Source organism: Centruroides vittatus, unplaced genomic scaffold (assembly GCF_030686945.1).
Source record: "Centruroides vittatus isolate TY-2023 unplaced genomic scaffold, ASM3068694v2 contig_564, whole genome shotgun sequence".
Classification (NCBI taxonomy): domain Eukaryota; kingdom Metazoa; phylum Arthropoda; class Arachnida; order Scorpiones; family Buthidae; genus Centruroides; species Centruroides vittatus.
This window is the reverse complement of record NW_027122335.1, coordinates 2,141,580-2,163,174: the sequence shown is the minus strand read 5'-3', so window position 1 is coordinate 2,163,174 and position 21,595 is coordinate 2,141,580. Positions and strand designations below refer to the sequence as shown.

Sequence of the window (21,595 nt, the reverse complement as noted above, 5' to 3'; positions counted from 1 at the left end):
ATTTCAAAACAAATATACTGAACAAATGTATAATTTTGAAGTTAGTTTTCTTTAAAATGTTAAGTCTTATTAAAAATTGTTTGCTACATCATTTTTTAAAAAATGCATAGGAACAAAACTGTTGATAATTTTAGAAAAATCTTTTTTTTGTTTTTCTAAAAATGTAGTTGAAATTAAATTCATAGTGACAAATCTGTTACCCAGGAATTTGAACATACTTCATTAGACAATGAAATTAAATCATAACGATTATTATGAATAATTATGTATAAATCTTTTTTACATCATGAAGTATTGGCAAACTGAATTCGTTCTACACCTTTTTAATTTTGGTAAGTTATGAAAAAGTAATTTTTATAATACGTAAATATTGAAAATAAAGTGAAAATTCAATATATAAATATCCAAAAACAGAATTCTATAATTAAAAATTTATGTTCCACATTTATATTTTTTAATAAGGAGATCATATATATTTTTCCTTATGAGAAATTGTATCCTTTTGGTGACATTATTATATGATTAATTTGACTTTAAATTTTTATATAAGAAAGAAACTACGAGAAGTGTTTTTTATAAAGTATGTCAAAGAATTTTCATTGATTTTTCTAATTTGATAATTATATCTCAAATGATTTTGTAAATATCGTTATATTCTTCCTATATGATTTAAATAATTCGAATTTATAAACTACTTGAATAAAATTTTCCAAAAATTATTGTTAGAAGAAAAATCGTTTTTAAACAAATTGAATAAAATCAATTATACATGAATTTTTCTCATTTCATTATTTAATACCTGATGCAGCACAGCATGTTTTTGTATAAAAAGAATTGTAAAGGATACGATTACATTAAATTATAATTTGTATGAGGTTATTGAAACCAGAAGTCAATTTAGTTGTGTTTAATTTCTGTTATAATTAAATTACAAATTTCTTAGAAAAACTACTTTGACTACCAACAATAACTCCGTTAACTAAATTAATGTTTTGAAGTATACGGTGTATATAGAGGTTTCAAACCTTTATATATAGTGTACCATACATTCAAGTATATTATCAAAATATGTAAATTCTTAATTAATATTCATACATCGGAACAAAACTAGGTTAAAAAAAAATCAGTAATGAATTGCTTGACTTTCCCGGCAACAGTTAAAACTGTGTGTGGCGTCATCTGTTACGATATTTTATTAAAACTTCTTTATGCTTTCAATTACTACAAAATGGCAAAAAGCTTAATTTTGAGAGTTGGGGTGGGTTTTATATATTTAAAAAAAATTATAAATGCTAATAACGAGTAAAATCGTCATTAAATCCGATCCCTACTCTAGATATGACATTGCAACGTCCCCTTTATCTGAGGGAAAGTAAAAATGCATACGGCGATCGGTCAAACAATAGCCCCAAGATTTTTACATTTTTGAACTCGGGACCTTGAAACATCGAGAAATGCAAAAGATGGGGTTTTTTCTGTATGTATGGATGTTTGTGTGGGGGCACGATTTTGTCTCTGAAGTTTAACTTCTGTTTTTTGTTGAAAATTTCTGAAATTTTGCAGGGATGATTGTGTATTAAGGGATTGATGCCATTACAATGATTTCACAATTTTTTATAAAACTCATCCGTACCCTGAAAATTAAGCTTTTTTGCTATTTTATAATATTCTATTTAAAAAATAAAGTTATATTTTTAATTAGGCTATCATAACAGATGGTTTTAAATGCCATACGCAGTTTTAAATGTTACCGGGAAAGTTAAGCAACTCGTTGCTGGATTTTTTTCCTACGGCGTGCTTTAAATTAAGCTGTTGTTTACCAACGTTAACCTCCAGCGTACTAGCTATTAAAATACTATAAGCTAATGAAAACACGAGTAATACGTGGTTTGTTCTCGTCTTTTTGCAAGTCAAATTTAGTTTTAATGTTTTATGTCACGAATATTAGTTTAGTGTTTAGTAATAGAGCGGGGCAGAAAAACGGAGAAAAATACATCACGGCCGCGTATTAGAATCTCTCAAGATTTCTAGTGACTCCATTAATAAACGATAACTGCTTAATTCTTCAAATGCAAAACGGTGGCATTTTTGATAGAGTGCTTGGCATAATTAATAATAAATAAATGAAATCACTCACTTTTCTAAGCTGGAGTCTTCCCGTCTGTAGACTCAACTAATATCTAAAGAGTATTCTACGAGAGTGGACCGAATATCGTGGATAGACTACGTTGTATATAGAACCAGATTTAACCATAAGCTAAATAAGCTTGGGATCTCGCGTCTCGTTCTATTTTCAGATAGTTTATATTCATTGCCCATTATTATTTGGTGAGTGAGGAAGGGCCCCTTGTAGGTTGTAGCGTAAGACCACAACATACTCGACGTCCCATTCTAGGACCTGACCAAACCGGTGATGAGAATAGAAAAAGGCCCTCTCACTTGTTAATGTTCACAAGGCGGAAAATAAACAAGACGTATACTCTTGGAATAATAAATACCGTAACAGATGCAAATGGTGATGTAATATCGAAAAATGAACATTCATTCTTGTATAATGTCCTTCCATATATTCAAATTATCATTCGTATTCAGTACACGGCAATACTGTAATATATAGTATATATAGTATAAAAATAAGTTATTTTAAGTTCTCTAAGAACAAATTTTATATTTATGTTTTGAAATCGAATGAAATATCTGAGAAATATGATGAGAATATATCCCATAATTCATAAAAAACGTTTTATTTCGCAAATTTTCTGTTAAATTACAGCGAATACATTTATCAGCAATTATTTCTCTATTGAGTGCGATTTAAATTTATATTTTAAAAGTATTCGAAAATTAAGTTTTTTTACTTTAAAAAAATTGAAATATTTGAGAAAAATATTTTTTTTCTGTGAATTTTATTTTTGTTTTTATAATGCTTAAAAAATGTAATAAGCTCCATCGGTAAATTTTATAAACTTGATACACATTCAGATCCAGCACATTGGCTCCATTCTTATTTTCTGGGAAATACTGTAAATAAAAGCGTTGTAATAACATATAACATAGTAAATATAACGAAAATCTTAAAAATATATTTTACAATAAAATAAATTTGTTTCTGAGAAATTGTACACAGGCCTAATTTAAAAATTTTAACAGACTTTCCGGAAAATCATCACCGTATTCGTCTTTTATACACTGCATCTAATTAGAAGACCTAATCCTCTATTTTTTTTAATGACATACAAGTCAACTATAATAACGTTTGTTGACATTATTAATAATTTAATCTAATTAAAATATGATGACATTTCTCACAGGAAATATTTCTGGCATACTGATACTTATACTGTATAATTCTACAGGCTATTACACAAACATACGCATTTAAAATAATAATTATTTTATTAGTTTTCGCTGTTAAATCTTTCTGCATCCCTTGGTATCTTTATTTTTGCTCTATGTGGTACAGTTAATTTGAAAATACAATATTCAGCATAAACGTATATGGTAATATGGTAAAGCAATTCAGGAATTTATCCAGGATGACGAATGACGGGGCGCCGAAATAACGGCTCTACGAACATAATTTAAAAACTATCCGCCAAACTAACGATTCTAAAACAGTACTACAGCTGTATAAATGATATACGTAAAAATTAATACATATGAAAATTAAAGATATAATAATAATAATCTTTGTATGTAGGCTATACGAAGTTTTTAAAAGAGTAATCTGTCAAAAACATTCTTCTGGGTTCCCATTGAATGACTTGTATTTTCATGTAAACGTTTAAAAAGGGTTAATGTTATCCTAGGTATACAAAATGGCGGCTCGTCTCTGACTCCAGCATACAGATGCTGGAGTCAGAGACGAGCCGCCATTTTGTATACCTAGGATAACATTAACCTTAAAAAGTTATCTTATTTATAAATTTTCTTAATTATTTTAAACATGTATTGGTTATTCATAACTTACCTTTCATGATACTCTTGAAAGATTCGTATAAATTTTATGTACAGTACAGTACATTCAATTTCATAAGAATTCTTCGTTTACTTGATCATAAAATCCTTATTTAAACGTAACGTAAACAATGTCATTTTAATAATGATCTAGTTATTCATACGATTAATGTTATAGACGGCATTTCTTGCAATAGCGATTACAATAGACTCATAAATCAAACTCTTCTAATAATCTGCTGTAATAAATATCTTCGAATTTCAGTTAAACTGTTAATTAACATTACAATAAAATTATTTAAATAAATAAGAATTTTATCTTGCCGTAAAATAATTTTTAAATTTATTTATCCGTTTAGCTCGGTAAAATTTATCATTTGACCTATATAAACGAATAATATTTTGATCTAGATTTTCGCTATATGAAAGGTCATGCATAAAAAGAATCTTTCTCAGTAGGTTCACTATTGTTTTGTTTCTATTTTGTGCTTTTTGTATCATTCTAAATAAATAAATAAATATACGAAACCATTTTTGTAGCTATTAAGCTTAAGTAGTTTTCTTCCATGTTGAAATATTCTGAAATATTTACTATAATTACTCATAGATGAATAATTGTATCAAGAACAGTTTCTGGATATTGTAACGCATTTAATTCATTTGATTTAGTTTATAACAAGTTTCATTAACAGATTTTAAAAGAAGGATCTAAGCCTGGATGATTTTTCTCGTCGATATGAAACAATATATAATTGATATCGTTCGACCGTGGTCAATGAGAATATAAAGGACAGCGACTATCTCACTCTGTACGTCTGTAAAATCAGGATCATTTCGGTAAGTAAAATTGGCTCGGTTGTGAAAATAATAATAATTGATTGATGATTAATTTTTTTTAATTTACATTTGTTTTTTTATTATATTAAAATGTCTATTTTACTTTTAGGAACTGGCGGAATGTTTTTAAAGCTTATTACTATTTTACTTTGCATTTGGATAGATCGAATAGAAACGATCAAAAGAGATGCAGGAAATGGTTCTTTACATAATATACAATTCAGTAATAAAGGAACTATGAAAAATTCACATCCGACACAGTTTAAAAATTCAAAATATCCATTTCGTCCTTGGAAATCGCCTTCGTTTAATAGATTCTCTTACGAAAATCACGTGTTTCCAAGTAGCAATTTTGAACCCACGACAGATACGAATCACGAACAGAATGTAGAAAACAGTTTCGATCTCAAGGCAATGAGTTATCCCGCTACGGTAAATAATTTACCAACGAATATTTTTTACGAAAATGGAGGCTATGTATATAATAACGGCAATTTTAAACCTTCTTACGAAAACATTCTAAAAGAAAAATACGATTCGATGAGAAATACGTTTTCAATTATAAGAAAGAAGTTTCAAGAAGACGAATCGCTAACTGTACTCCTCGGTCTGTTTCCGGCCGCTTTACTTTTGGCCTCTTTAATACCCAATTTTATAGTGATCCCGATGAAGAGAATTTCTACCGCTTCCGAACCCGCTAAAGCGGGACAGGATGTAGTTTTAGACAGACAAAGGCGACATTCTCTTTTAGACAATAATTCCGCATTTCGTCTCGACAGCCGAAACGAACCACCAGATTTCGATCGGTCCAACTGTTTAAAAAGATTTATTTGCCAATCGGCACGTCAAGGACGAAAAAATGAAGAAAACGTCATTCAGAAAACTCTATACAAACTTGTTTCCAAGTGAGTTCTTCGATATACTTTAAATTATTTTAATTAATTAATTATAATTACTTCATATAATATACTTTATAAGAAGATTAATCTGTTAGCCTATATATATATATATATTATAAATTTATAGTTTTATCTATTCTTATTTATTCTATTTAATATTTTTATTGTATAAAAGATTATTTATGTACAGTAAAATGAAAACAAATAATTACTATTTCATTTTTAATAAGATAATGAAAATTACACAACCTAATTAATATTTTATTTATTAATAAAAACTTAATTACATTATAAATTATTAGTATTTTATGGAACGTCGTTATATTATTAAATTTTAATTGGATTGATTTTTTTTTGCAGATTTAAAACGAAGAAGTTATCATTGTTTAGTTTGAAGTCGTTATTAGAAGCTATTAAAGGAAACAAATGCTACATATTTCAATGTCCTTTTCATGAAAACGAAAAAATATCAAAGAAAAAAAAACTTTAAAAGAATTACATTAAACTATGACATTTAATCGATATTATATTTATTATATCGATTTTATGATTCATGGTATATAAACAACAATAAAAACAGACACAGTAACTTATAAGATTTTTCTTGTTCGATAAATAATGGTTTGTACACAGTTATAACGTCTTACATTGTACCTACGACGTTCCTCGTAATAGCATGGCTATTATTTATAAAAATCCCATTATAAATCGGTAATATTTTTATTCTCCATAATGTTATTTAGTATAGTGTTTCCCATTTTAACTCAAAACGTTATAATGGATATCTGTAATACTAAAGGCTTTAACTTTATTCCTGTAGATTAAGCCAAAAATTACGTATGTCATAGTAATAAATAACTCTATGTAAATGTACGCAATAGTTTACGTGTATATCCATAATTTATATATAAATAAATAACTTAAAATAAGTTAAAAATAAATAATTTTTATAACTATTATTATTATTATTATTATTTTGCTTTAATTAACAAACCGTTTTATAAAAATATCTGTAACATCCATAAATACAATAGTAGTAGTGTTTTTAAATAATAAACTTTACGATCACTTTCAATTCGCATAAGGTTACTCGGGAAATGGAATGTGATGTCATATACAATGAGTAACTGTCCTCTCAAATTTGGGCAAAACAGTGGGGAAAATTCGGGCAAAGCAAGAACATTTTTAAAAAAATAAGATGGAGAAAACATAAACGTGATATATTATCAGTGGTGGAAAATTAAAAATTGCTAATGGTATTTTCATTTGTGTAAAATTTTGGGAATAGCAACCCTTTGCTTCCCTTAATCGCAGTGTCCTCATACACCCGAGATGACAATGAACGATTTTTTCAATGTTTATTATATCTTTCAACAAATAAAATTTTAAAAATTTTAACGATTTGAATTTTCTATCTTATGTATAATCATTAAAAATTGTAATTTTACATTTCTTTAACAATATTTTATACATTTTTTTTTTTTTTTTTAATCTTCCGGAATCTCTTAACGTTATAAATATTAAATTTATTTTAAAATATTTCATTTGTAATCTAGAATTAAACCGTATTAATTAATGTACCGGAACATTTAATAAAGTGGATAATTTTAGTCATTTAAATATTTAATAGTGTATGAGAATTTTTATGACAGAATAATGCAGAAAATAGATAAAGAAATATTAATAGAATTTACCAATTTATTCGTTGCAGAATAAAGTAAAATATAAAACTGAATAAAGCAAGATTGACATAAATAAGGAACGTTGAATGTATTTTATTTAATCCTTTTCCGAGATAAAATTATACAAACTTTCAATAACATCTTAAACTAAATAAGTTAAATTAATATATTAAGTAATTCGAAATCTATTAAAACGTTATTGAAAGTCTTACGTTAACGTTCATTATCCTGTTTTGGTGCATTTATTTACTGTAGGTACGCAAGGTTTGTTTTGTTGTCTGCTCACATCCGTTAACCAATGCACAATGACAGTCCTCTCCACTTCAAAAATGGGAAGCGGAACAGAAAGACGTGATCCGGAAGCACTCTTCCTCCAGATTTCAATTAAAGCTAAAGAACTCGGAATACATTACAGTCAATTAGAGAATTTATCATCATTAAAGTTAATAAAAAAACCAACAAACTACGATGCGAATCCCAAACGTAGAATATGGTTTGCGAGTTTAGTTTGCATCGTTGTCGTTATTACTTATTACAGTTTATATACAAGAGAAGGATTTACTCGAGTGATGTTTTATTGGAATGATGTCGATGAACGAGGAGAATTATGCACGATAGACATGCCACCATCGGTTAATAATATGTTTTTGCCTTCGTTGGGATGCTCACATTGTTCGAACTTAGCTGAAATTCAACGTATATCCGGCATTTCTCCCGAATACTTCGAAAAAATGTGAGTAGAAATAAATTAATATTCGTTTCTCTGATGCAATACTGTTAAAGATTTAAATTCATTAAAAATAAAATACTCTTTTAATTAATAATTGTCAGGTACGCCTATACTGGAGTACCTGTTGTTATATCCGACGCAACTGTAAACTGGACAGCTCCACACGTATTTAGTTTTGAATTTTTTAAGTCTTTATACTATGAAAATAGTTTTACATCGAGCAAGACTAGAATGAGTTGCCAATTCTTTCCTTATAAAACTGAATTTAATCATTTAGAAGAAGTATTTGAAATGTCCGAGGACAGGGCTTTGATGAAGAAAGGTACCGATCCTTGGTATATAGGATGGTAAGAGTTCTACTTTATTTAATAAAGTAAAATTTCTCTAAAAAGAACACTGCTTAAACGGGAAATTCTTGCCTGTACCGTCTCGTTCCGTTTTAGACAGGTTTTACTGCGCCATATACAATAAAACGAAATTTTATAAAATATAAAAATATATCAATTATTGTTTTACAAGTATTTAAATTAAAATCAAGCAAATATATGCTTAAGTACAGATAAATAAAAATAATTATAATTAAATTACATTATCGTTAACGAAAGAAGATTATTTGTCTCTTCGCAATAAATTAAATAATAGACTTAAATGACATTCAAATTGACTGAATAGGTAAAAACGTCGATTAGGTTAAGTCTATGTAACGATTAATTCAATTTCGAGTGAAAATTATCGGGAAGTGTTTTAATTTTATACACGATTTGTTTTTTAAATTAATTTTCTATTCTTCGACTACGAAAATGGATAACGATTTTACGAATGTATATTCATTCAGGGGTAACTGTGATCCAAATGTAGCGAACTTATTAAGAACTTATTATCAACGTCCTTATTTTCTTCCTCCTCTTTCCGAAGCGACTAAAATGGATTGGATATTCATGGGAAGTCCTGGCTATGGAGCTAACATGCACGTAAGTTAATTTTTTACATAGTTTACATATAGAATCTGGCCTTGTTTTATACGAATAATAAATTTAACAACCTCTTTTTACAAAAGAAATTTTCACCCGAAGCTACAAAAGAAAATAAAAATGGATAAAATTATGGGGAAAAGTTTATTTTCTAATTGTTTTTATTCGTAAATGATTTCCTTTATATACAAAAATATTAGGTTTGATATACGAGTTTAGCAAAGCTGTTTGTTTCACACGACAAACTGTGTAAAGTCACAAAGGAAATAATGGAGAATGTACAAAGTAATCATATTTTTTCTGTGTCAATCGAGAGATAGTTTGTTATTTAGTACGTAAGCGCAAAAAGTTTCGTTTTCAGAAAAGTTACGTTACGTAATTTTAACTGAATACGCGAAGACTTTTATTGTTTTTATTTTTGTTTATATTATATAACCTGTTCTGTGCTTAAATATTATTATTGCAAGCAGAATGTTCGGTAATAACGGTTAATTATTCAAAAACTTTGAAATTTTGCAGGTATATGCCTAATACCTGCAAAATTTTTAATATTTTTATAAAAATGAAATTTTTTTCTTTAGCTTATGTACTAAATAATAAACCGTCTTTCGATTGGTAAAGAAAAAAATTATCATTCTCAATTACTTATTTCCCTTGCCAATATCTGGATAATTAACAAAATTAAAAAGTTTATCTAAATGATTTTGGTACTGGAGTCTTGAGAAAAAGAGAAATAAAGATTATTATATTATTATATGATTTTTGTATTGAATCATTTATTAAAATAAACACTTTTTTTAATTAATTAAATAATATTTTCATAACTAAAGTGATATTAATTTACTGTTTTAAAATATTAATCATTTTTGCGTTTGTTTTAAAGATTGATAAAGTAAATTATCCTTCGTGGCAAGCTCAAATCAAAGGGAAAAAAAGATGGATCTTAGAACCGGTACCCGAATGTTATCTGCAATGTAAAACCTTGGAGATCGTCGTGGAATCGGGAGAAATTAGTTAAGTTTCAATTGTTTACTAAACGCAGCTGAATACTTTTAGAAATTAAATAAAACACTATATTAATTTTGTGAAATTTCAAATAAACACAAAATGCTAAATATTTAAGATGAGTGATTAAGTAAAATCTATTTCTTTAATAAAATAATATATTTTTTATATTTTTCAGTTGTACTGGATACAAATTTATGGTATCATCAAACTTTAATCGTCGGCGATGAAATGAGTATTACTATTGGAGCCGAATTTGATTAAATATCGATATTTACGATCTTTGCACTTTCCGGTTCTTAATGTTATCTGCTGAATGCATGATCAGCGTGGAAATTAAATTAATCTTCTATCATGTAAAAGCTTAACTAATTTATTATTATTATTATTTTTTTTTTTTTTTTGAAAAAAGTTAAAAATAATACAATTCAATCGAAACAAGCTTTGAAAGCTGTTTATCGTTCAATATATACAGTGTTACTAGTGAATGTGAACCTTCATTGATCAGTGAATGTAAACCTTCATTAAAGTAATCAGTGAATGTAGAACAAATCTTTCATTTTAAAATAATAAATTCATTTTCCCTAGTAATTAATAATCTCTAGAGTGTTTGTTAAGTAGCCACGATAAAGTTGTTCTAAAACGGCGCCGTTTTCTTCTGTTGGCCTGATATACGTGGCCACCAGAACAGGAAAACCTCGCGTTCTTAAACTCAATGCATTGTGTGCTCAAAGCTCTTTGTTGCTATAATTTCGGAAGATTTTGCTTACATCTCTCCGATAGATGACATTTAAGAAAATAAATCTTTATTTACACTGGACAAATTACTAAATTCTGAAGATAAATATAGTTATATATTGTATTTGTTTAATACTTTCATACAAAATCTAATTGTATTTTGTAAAAGACAACTATGTAAATCAGCGATGATCTATCTACGCCATTCGTAACAAGTAACGACGAAAATTATCAATAGGCACGAAGTAAAAGCAGATTTAATTATTAACATTTTTGACACTTGGATACTTCCGCATGTTTAGTGACTTCCGTTTGATAAATTTGTTTTCTGAATTTTCCTGTTAAAATATTTAAATAAAACCATTACTATCATTTCGTAAGCATATTGATTTCCTTTGTGGATATTAAACTATTCCATTTAGTACTGTACAGTACTTGAATTAACTCTACTGCAAACAGCTTGCATTCATTGTACACGTACAGTATCTTGTATTTCCATTCTCTATTATCCAGTGTTAATGTGTTACTCTGTATGGAAGAGTGAATAACTGTAAATTGCAAAGGATGTATATTATGTGAATTTATTATTATTATTGTTATTTGTTTATTTCTATAATTTGTATTAAGCAGGATTCAGTACGGCACTCTAATTACATTCTGTATGTCAAATTTTTCATAACTCCGCTTAAGTTACAAGTCACGTGGCCAATACTTGTGGCCACATAAGTGAGGATTTACTGTACTTATTTCTTAAATAATAACTTTTGTTACGACAACAAACAAATAAACTTTTGTTATAAAATAATAATATAGCTGACTTATTATGGATTTAATAGAGAAAGATATCTTGTTAAATAACTCTTTTCATACTGGCGATAATTCCTGTATTGTAATAATTCGAAATTTTTTCTCTCGGAAGATAAGTTTATTCTATTAACCAATATTTCTATTTTTTAATAAAGAAATGAAAGAAAACGAAAAAAAAACACGTAAACCAATCGCCGTATATCAATAATAATGTAATTTTAACATCAATTCTTGCATCGAGCAATTCTCACAAAATGAAATTTAATTTCGTTATTCCCGAATTAATAGCATTAGGAGGAAACGACGATAGTGTAAGGATTATATCTTATATAATTGGCATTTCGAAACAATAACTAGAAATAAAATCAATACGTTGTGTGTATTTTCTAAATTTGTTACAGAGATCGAGTGTAAAAATATGCTCCGAAGAAATCGAAAAAGATCTACCATGTTGCAATGGAAGATATTTACCTGCTGTCATGTCGGGCCACGGTAAGTGCATTTGTCGAGACTTATTTGATTGAAAAGTAATTGTAAAATTTTCTAAATTTCAATTATATCGATGGGTTTCTTTAGCAATAAATTCTCTTGCCAATATGAAGTATTAGGATCTGACATTTTTGATTTTTCATGAGCAATTCTGGTCATAGTTTTTTAGCAGTGCTGTCATTTTCAATGATTAGATTCTTCTCTAATGCATGAAATTCAGATTAATAACATAAATTGTACGAAGCCGAGAACTTTTTCATTAGTAAGTCCTGCATATATATTAATGGATCATCCTAATCTGACCAGATATTTCCATAAGTAAAAAGAGTATTTATTACATTCAAACAATATTCTAAAAACTAGAGACTAAGAAAGAAACTATCCCGTAAAAAATACAAAATTTTTAAAAATATAATTGTGAAGATTATAAAAATGGGAACAAAAAACAAAAATAATAACAAATGTAGATGTAAAAATATATTCTTTAACTATTATAAATATTAAAAATAAAAATAATTACAAAGACTAATTTCAATTTTGGCAAATATCAGGGGGATGGGCAGCCTTTTTTTTTTGGCGTGTGCGCCAAAACCGCGAACCTAATTCAAAATTTTTTCGTGTAGAAACTGAAATTCATAGGAGAATCGTATTATTTGATGCCTAAGTATTGAGAAAACCTTTTCAAATCATCAAAAGTCCACATACACACACATACTTTGGAAACCCAATAAATTCTTTGCCGCAAAAAAGTCTTTGGAATGCCACGCATGCTAAGGGTTGCCCAGCCTGGCATATATTCTATCTTCAGTAAATACTCTGTATACGTATATAACTCTCTGCTCTGTGGACACTAAGATTTTTTTTAGCCCATTATGGGTTCTGCGAGGCCTACTTTAGGGTGGCCGGTAGTGACGGATTATCCCATTATATTCGGACTGACACCACCGAAATTTTCCTGGAATTTTCAACCCGTCCGTATTCGACTACACCTTAACAAATACTAAAAGAATATAAAAATTTTTTAATTTAGACAAGTTAACTAAAATTTTTATTAGATTAGAATTTCATTAAAGAGAATATTCTGTAAACAACTGGAACTCAAATAATAAGAGCATTTTTTGAATTTCTTAAATAGCAGTACAAGAAATTTCCTAAGTACAAAATATTTCCTTTATATTGAATTTTTGCCATCCATGTTGTAACAGACTACAGTATATAGTAAAATATTCATTTGAGGTCAGATTGACGACACTAGCTCCAACTATGAGCAATTATGAGCAACGTATCTTCAACAATTATGAATTATTACAATCAATAAGCTAGAATATACTACATAGTGTGACTGAAGCGACGCCATGTTTGAGGAAAATTGAATACACGTCCACCATTTTCCTTTTAGTCAAGGGAGCGTGACATGTGTTGTGTAAAAGCAATAAGCTGGAATATTATAACTCGTCGATAGTATCCGTCGCTGCCACCAAGAACGATGTAACCATAGTCACGGCCACCATATGTAGTATATTCTAGCTCGTCGATTACAATACTTACAGTGCAAGTTGCCAAATCCGACAATTTTTCGCTAATTGGACTAATTTTGAAGAAAATTTGCGGCTGTTTTTATGTCAATATTGCCGTTTCTTTTGCTTATTAAAAGCATTTATTGTCGACTTTTTATTCCCTATCTACAGATTGGCATTAAAAACGAACAGCAGCCGGATGCACAAGGTAAAGCGATAGCCTACCGTTCTGGGGATCCGAGATTCCGGGGAATTGTCTGGTCAAGAAACTTCAGAATTTTACGGGGATGGTCCATCCGGATACGGGGCCCATCTCTCATCACCCAATGTGTGCCTGGCTAAACCAAAATGGGAATGCTAAAGAAGATCCACTTAGTGCCCATAGGGCGGATTTATAAAAACCATTAAAAACGAATGCCTGTTAATTGAAAACCTCTAGATTTGACTTTTCTTGGCACAAAACAACTGTTTTTGCAACATTCTTATGAGCGTTTGCGTGAGCTTTGGCTGATTTCTGGCAAAATGCCACACGTACGACAGCCTGAGATAGCAATATAAACTGTAATTTCTTTTCACTTTTGTTGTAAACAAGTGTCGTACAATTTTTGCCCAAGCTTTATTAGATAAGTTTATTTCTAAATGCATTTTATACTGTAATTGATTATTGGTTGTTATTCTTCATACCGGTATCACTAAATGTATTTACTTGCCAGACAACTAAGTAAAAATCACCGAATGATCCGAAGAGTAAAAATATTTCATTTGGTCGTGAGGTGGTTATAACAGGAGTGCATGTTACAGAGCCATCAATTTGTCCTATTTAAATTACTTACTGCGGATGCACCAGAGAACCATGCAAATCTATACCAGGGGTGGCGAACCTGTGGTACGCGTGCCCAAAGTAGCACGTCAATAGAAATCATCTGGCATGTGACTTATCATTTCTCGCCCGTCTTTTTCGATTAGCTTCTTTACATTAATTCTAATTAAAGCTTATTCTTTTCATTTGTTTAAAAATGTCGTTATTCGAAGTCAATAATTTCGATATGCATAAATATTTTAAAGATAAGCATGCTTACTATATGGCACGCGTATTCAAAAATGTTTGCCATCCCTGGTCTATACTGGTTAATTCGAATTCTTGACAGAAGTATGTCTCGGTTCCGGGCTCATTTAAAACTAGAATAAATATCAAACGACAGAAGAATTCCTTTAAGAGTATTTAAGGCTTATTAATTAACAAAAACAAAAAATAGAATGAAAATATTGTAAACTAGCTGCAAGTACCCGCTTCGCTGGGTGTTTTTTTGTTCCTACATTTATATGTAATATAATTTTTTTTTAATATAAAAGACATGCGTTAAAAGACTTTTCTTTTCCTAGCAGATAAGTCCAGCATTGCTCGGGCAAAAAGTAACAATAGCGAAGATTAAGAGTATCATGTTATAGCCAACCTTACCCGTTTTCACAGAATGCAAGAATTGGGTTCCTCTGTTTCCAGAGACTGATTAGAGAATTTTTAGATGGGTCTAAAAATATGTTCGATTTCCTGCAAAAACGCATAAAACCGCATCTGCGCCTGTAAATCTTGTACACGTCGCTTTCTCTTAACACTTCCATTGTTAACACTCTCATTCTTAACACTTTCAACCCACATATCTCTCAACTGTTATCTGCGACTGCGTTCGCGCGGATTTTGCAAGCAAACCCTATTTACATTCAATATTTCAACAACCATAGTAAATTGTTATATAACACCTACCGCTGAGAATGATGAGAATTGCTGAGAATCAAACGAATTGTTTTTCATTTGATTACCAGGCACGCGCGGGGAGCTAGGAAAGGGGGCACGCTTTTTTTAAACACTGAGAAGTGGAAAAAGCGAAAAAAATATTGGGTCACGTGACCCGGCTTTTTTTGCCCGCGAAGCCGCGTGACGTAGGCGCATCTTTCGAGGGCTATATCTCGCGAAGGGTCACATATAGAGGTATGGTTCTTTTGACTTTTTTGCTCGCACAGGGGGGTCGGCAAGATTCTAGATGTGTGTGAGGAGGGCGGGGTCCCCCCAACTTGTGAGGGGGTGGGACCTTAACAGGCTGTAGAGCCCTGTTAAGGTCCCAACCCCTCACACACATCTAGAATTGTGCCGGGGGGTCGACAATTTGGGGGACGGACTAGATCATTCGGACCTAGAATCTTGCCGGGAGTTCGACCTAACAAAAATTTACCGGACCCAATTTCTGCATAACTACTACACACAAAATTATCGAAAATAAATAATAATAAAAAATTGAAAAATTAACTAACAACACTTTTAGTTGTTATTTATATCAAATTCACAAATACTATCGTTTAAGAACAATAAATTTACCTTTTTAACTTTTTTTGGAAAAACTATTGAAAAAATAAAAATCAAAAATTCCACTGTAGATACAACGCAACACTGTCAGTATCGTCTACCTACTGGTTAATTTGCATATTTCCACGAAAAACTACCGTCTACCACGTCATATTTTACAAATTTGCATAATCTTTCACATTCTTTTTTACATCACGTTAAACGTCATTACGTATTACGTCAGTAAATTACATGATAGCTCCCTCTATCGCTATTACCTCACAATACCCGGATTAGAGATTACCGGAAGCGCCGCCATCTTGGCACCAAGGGTTACATTAACCGATAATTTATTTATCAAATTGCGAACTATGCAAAATTTCAAGATTTTGTATAAAGCGGATTGCCGATATATATAAGCAATTGAAAAGTGCAAAAATCTCCAAAAAAGCTGCACTTTCTTCTCATTTTTCTTCATCCGGCACTGCAGACGCTCGTAGAGAAACCACTGGGTCTAGAAAGCTCAAATTTCAAACTTAAGCCTTTCTGGTTATCAGTGAGGTGCAAACTTCCGGGTCGATAGGTCAAAGTTCAAGTGGTTTCCCATGGAGCTATTTCGGTTTTACGACTTAATTTTATGCTTATAATAAGAAAATTGCATGGAAACAAATAAATTTTATTCAAAATTACAAAAGCTCAAATTTATGCTGTGTTTTAGACCCTAAAATACACAGTACGCCTATATTATACCGGTAAAAATAAATAACATCACCGGAATGGAATTGGTGTGAATCTAAATGAAGCAATAGTGAGATCGGTACGCAGCGTAACACGACTGTCGGATAGAGTCATTACGACCAAACTGGAAGGTAATCTATTCAGGATGAATGCCACGCAGGTTTATGCACCAACTGCAGATAAAGGAGAGGAAGAGATCGAATAATTCTATGATCAGATCAAGACAGCGCTAAAACACACAAAGAAAAGTGAGATCACGATAATAATGGGAGATTTCAACGCCAAAGTTGGACAGGGAAGGAGGAAGACATCGTTGGACCGCATGGTCTCGGAGAAGGAAATGAAAGAGAAACTCGCCTCACACTGTTTTGCAGAGAGGAAGAGATTATCACCAACACTTGGTTCAAACTGTCTCCCAGAAGGCTTACACCTCGAAATCTCCGGCAGATAGACCAGATAACATTGTTAGAAATCAAATAAACTTGATATTCATAAACAAAAGATTTCGCAACAGCATCACTGCGACCAAGACCTATCCTAGTGCAGACGTATCATCAGACCGCAATCCATTGGTTTGCCATCTGCGTCTGAAACTGCGTAAGTCTATCCCTATAAGGCTACCAAGGCCGCGAACGCCTGCGGACGCCGCCAGAGGGTCTCGCGCGGTGGTGACGTCAGCGACATCGAGAAATTCCCGCCTGTTTCCTTTGGCGCCTTACGAGAACCGACCGCTTCGATCTGTCAAGGACTATAGTGTCCGACGACTACAGCCTACATTGGTGACCCGACCATTTGGAAATTTCGAACATTTATTTCCTATCGAAATTCAGGAATTTCGCCCGGATAATAGCAACATTTGACCAGGTACAGTACGTGACGAGAATGAGCGAATCCGTTGTCAGCCATGTGGCAGTTAAACCTCCGCCATTTTGGTCCGAAAACCCAACTCTGGTTCGCCCAGCTAGAGAGTCAATTTATCCTCGCTAATGTATCTCACGACGAAACTAAATATAGCTGCGTGGTCGGAGTTTATCGGAACGCATGGCTACCGAAGTGCAGGACATATTAGCCGCACCTCCGAACTCCGACAAGTACAAAGCGATAAAGCGAACACTGATCGACCGCATGTCCCAGTCCGAAGCTCAACGTCTGAAAAGCTCCTACGTACCGAAGAGCTCGGCGACCGCACGCCATCGCAGTTTCTTCGACGCTTGAGAACACTCGCGGGCCATACAATTACGGAAGACTTACTCAAAAGTATTTGGTTATCCCGTCTTCTCGCAGATATGCAGAAGATACTAACCGTATCCGAAGGCACGCTCGAATCCCTCGCTAAGATCGCTGACCGTCTTAGCGAACACCTACGACACCGAACATCTCCGCCACGTCTACGACCCCTGTCACGAGCGACCCCAGAGTCTCTGCGCTCGAGGCGCAAATCACCGAACTCTCAACACAAATTTCCAAGATGTCACGACGATATGGCCGTTCCCCAACTCGCCGCCGTTACTCCAGCCGTGAAAGACTCAGTCGACACTCTCCACCTACCGCCTCTCCTAACAATATCTGCTGGTACCATACGAAATTTGGCGCGAATGTCCGACGCTGCCGATTATCCTGTTCGATGGGAAACGAAAACGGAAGTCAGTAGAGAAGCGACTGATTCCGAAACTCCAAGCCGTCGCCTATTCATCACAGACCGTACGTCAAAAGTGGCGTTCTTGATCGACACTGGCGCCGACGTCTCCGTTTATCCAGCTTCACGTTTTCCAACGCGCTGTGTAGAAGATTACCAACTCTTCGCAGCGAATGGAACAGCAATTAAGACATACGGCTATGCGACAATCAAGCACGATTTTTCTCTTCGACGGAATTTCACATGGCGATTCATTGTTGCCGACGTTACACCTAAATTACATAACATTGCTAATGAGTAATGACATTATCATATTCAAAGATGAAGTACAAAAAGCGACAATAAGACATAATACAAAAGGAATTAGAAAAGATGAGAGTTTATCAAAGAAAACATCTATAGAAGATAAATAGAAGGGAATAAAAGAGATAATCTAGAAATTTAGCAATAAGCATTTATGCAGAAGGAAACGAAAGAACAAGAAAAAAGAATGAATGACTGATAACACACTCTACTTAATGGATTTACGGACTTTCAAAAATCGAGACAAAACCAAATATGACGAAATACAAAAGATAATCTGTCGAGAAATAAGAACCGGAAAGGCAGCTCATATGACCGAATTTTGCACAGAGATAGAAGAATACCAAAAAAACACTATCTCTAATGTGCACAAGAAGATCAGAGAAACTGCTGTGCAGGCAGTATATGCATTGTTGAAAGACAAGGACGGAAACCTAGCAGTAATTATTAAAGACAAACTTAATATATGGAAAGAATACATTTAAAAAAAAAACTATTCAGTGACAAAAGAGAAGAACGACCTATCATAAACAGTAACACTGGACTACTTAATGAGACTATAAGAGTCTTAAGAACATCCAACGATCCAGAAAACCAACGATCCAGATGACATCTCTATAGAGACGTTGAAACTTCTATCAGAACTTCAAAAGGGAACACTAGTGAACTAACAGAACCTTTCAATGTCACAGGCATCATCGCAAATAATTGGCTGCGTTACCATACCATAAAAAGCCGATGCCAAGTCATGTGATGAATACAGAACTATCAGCCTCATGAGTCACGCGCTCAAAGTTTTCTTAAAAATCGTTCATAATAGATTTTTTTTTAATGTGGAGATCAATGGAGAATATTTGAATAACATCTGTTATGCCGATGACACGGCACTGTTCTCCCCAAATTTTTAAGATCTTCAGATGTTGCTAGATGGAGTCAGAATCTCAAGCAAAAAATATAGTTTAGATCTGAACATCAAAAAGACCATTGATATATGGTCATAAGTCGGACATCAACTCAGAGCAAGTTGATGTCTGGATCAAAAGAAATTGAGAGTAGAAAAATTTAATTACTTGAGAAGTATCTTAAATGATAACTGGGATCATGATATAAAGATCAGAGCGCAATAGAAAAGACAAGAACTGTTTTCACGAAAATAAGAAGATTGCTATGTTCTAGAGACCTAACCTTTGATACGAAAACTAAATAATCAGATGTTATGCGTTCCTGGTGTTATTGTACAGAGTTGAATTTTGGACCGTATCCAAAACATTGAAAAGAAGATCGAAGTCTTCGAAATGTGGATTTACCGAACGCTTCTAAAAGTATCCTGGGTAGAACATGAGACCATTGTATAAATATTGCGACGAATGGATAAACAGCAAAAACTGCTCAACACCATCAAACAAAGAAAGTTGGAATACATCGGCCACGTGATGAGAAATGGTGTCAAGTACCTAATCCAATAATTCGTTATACAAGGGAAAATCTCTGGAAAAAGAGGGTGAAAACATTCATTTTTTTCAACAATTGCTAGTTTATTGTTAGCGACAACACTTTTTGTTTTCGATTGTTGTCGAAGGCTTTCGTTTGCGTTGTTAAGCTGTTTTGCGATTTTCGAAGAGTAAGATGAGTAAACAGAAGAATTTCTTACGTAAGATCTTCGAGCAACAAGATAGATGTAGGAAGAGAGGAGCAGAGAGATGGAGTGATGGGACATCGTCCCACAGAGAATCCGGAATTTGGTGGAATTCCGCCTGATTCCTCAGAGAACCCGGAATCAGGCGGAAATCAATGGACTTCATAATCTCCAAAGTGCTCAGTAAATAAAAACAAATAAATAAACAAAACACCTTAATTTGTTGCTGAGAAAATATATTTGAAAAAACAAACGTTTTCAGCCTGATTAACAGGCCATCCTCAGGTCAAAAACGAAAATAGAACAAATATGTTCCATGTATAGAACACAAACAAATCAAAAAATATAGAACAAAAACTTTAAACGAATATACAAGAGAAACATGTAAAATTAAAACAAATAAAATAACCTGTTTTAATTTTACATGTTTCTCTTGTATATTCGTTTAAAGTTTTTGTTCTATATTTTTTGATTTGTTTGTGTTCTATACATGGAACATATTTGTTCTATTTTCGTTTTTGACCTGAGGATGGCCTGTTAATCAGGCTGAAAACGTTGTTTTTTCAAATATATTTTCTCAGCAACAAATTAAGGTGTTTTGTTTATTTATTTGTCAATGGACTTCTTTCGGAGTCCTCGGAGCAAAAGCCGACGTATCGAATGGGTCGAGCCAAAGCTCCAATGGGATCGGTTTAAGATATTCAGACTGAGATCAGCTCATGTGAGCGACGAGGAAATCGACTTCGAAATGTGGACCGAGGGCATCCAGGTCGATCGATACCCTCGAAATAAAGCCCGGAGCATTGTATCGCATAGGCACCTCCAAAATTGAAGAAAGAGAAAAAATTCTCTTGGTCGTGCTTCAGTCCTTTCAAGAAGTCGAAATAGACCCGGGTATAGACGGATAGGGTAAGTAAGATCTTCGGACATTTGCGCAATCGTCGAATCGTTTCGGGTAAGTGCAATTCTCGTAGATGGAATGTTTAAATTCAATTTTTGCTTCCACAGTGTTTAATCTTTAATTTTCTTTTACAGTCTTTACCTTACGAAGGCCGAAAAACCCGAATTGAAGGAGTTTGAGAAGTACTTGGAGTTTACAATTAAACTAGCGTAGTCCAATCTTCCAGTTCGTCAGCTGTGATGAGAAGTGTACAGTACCTGTGACTTTTTTACCGGACTTGACTATAACTGGAATATGACGACTTTACCCGGATTTGACAGTTTGCCTCGGATGCATGACTTCCAATTCTCGGATGTGACAGGATGATGATTCTCCAATGGACTTTCGAATAAGCAGAGAATCATTTCCTTC

General features: G+C 32.4%; 2 protein-coding genes and 1 long non-coding RNA gene across 4 annotated transcripts; all 3 read left to right on the top strand.

Annotated features, from left to right (window-relative positions):
• The first annotated feature begins 4,130 nt into the window (after positions 1 to 4,130).
• Positions 4,131 to 6,631, top strand: LOC136978929 (uncharacterized). Of its 2 annotated transcripts, XM_067274765.1 has the most exons (4): positions 4,131 to 4,412; positions 4,650 to 4,794; positions 4,904 to 5,699; positions 6,054 to 6,631. In XM_067274765.1, exons 3-4 carry the CDS (start codon positions 4,915 to 4,917, stop codon positions 6,181 to 6,183), a joined length of 915 nt encoding a protein of 304 aa, XP_067130866.1. In that variant the 5' UTR covers positions 4,131 to 4,412; positions 4,650 to 4,794; positions 4,904 to 4,914; the 3' UTR covers positions 6,184 to 6,631. The 2 variants fall into 2 exon arrangements, with proteins under 2 accessions (XP_067130866.1, XP_067130865.1); XM_067274764.1 differs by lacking the exon at positions 4,131 to 4,412 and having other exon boundaries at positions 4,589 to 4,794.
• Positions 6,632 to 7,592: 961 nt separating this feature from the next.
• Positions 7,593 to 10,456, top strand: LOC136978927 (uncharacterized). The gene is made up of 5 exons (XM_067274763.1): positions 7,593 to 8,108; positions 8,207 to 8,452; positions 8,941 to 9,076; positions 9,960 to 10,089; positions 10,260 to 10,456. The coding sequence occupies exons 1-5, from the start codon at positions 7,681 to 7,683 to the stop codon at positions 10,343 to 10,345; spliced, it is 1,026 nt and encodes a 341-aa protein (XP_067130864.1). The 5' UTR covers positions 7,593 to 7,680; the 3' UTR covers positions 10,346 to 10,456.
• A 1,357-nt stretch (positions 10,457 to 11,813) lies between these two features.
• On the top strand, positions 11,814 to 13,920 carry LOC136978926 (uncharacterized). Its single transcript, XR_010881310.1, has 3 exons — positions 11,814 to 11,937; positions 12,028 to 12,118; positions 13,804 to 13,920. It is a non-coding gene; the product is annotated as an uncharacterized lncRNA (long non-coding RNA).
• The last annotated feature ends 7,675 nt before the right edge of the window (positions 13,921 to 21,595 follow it).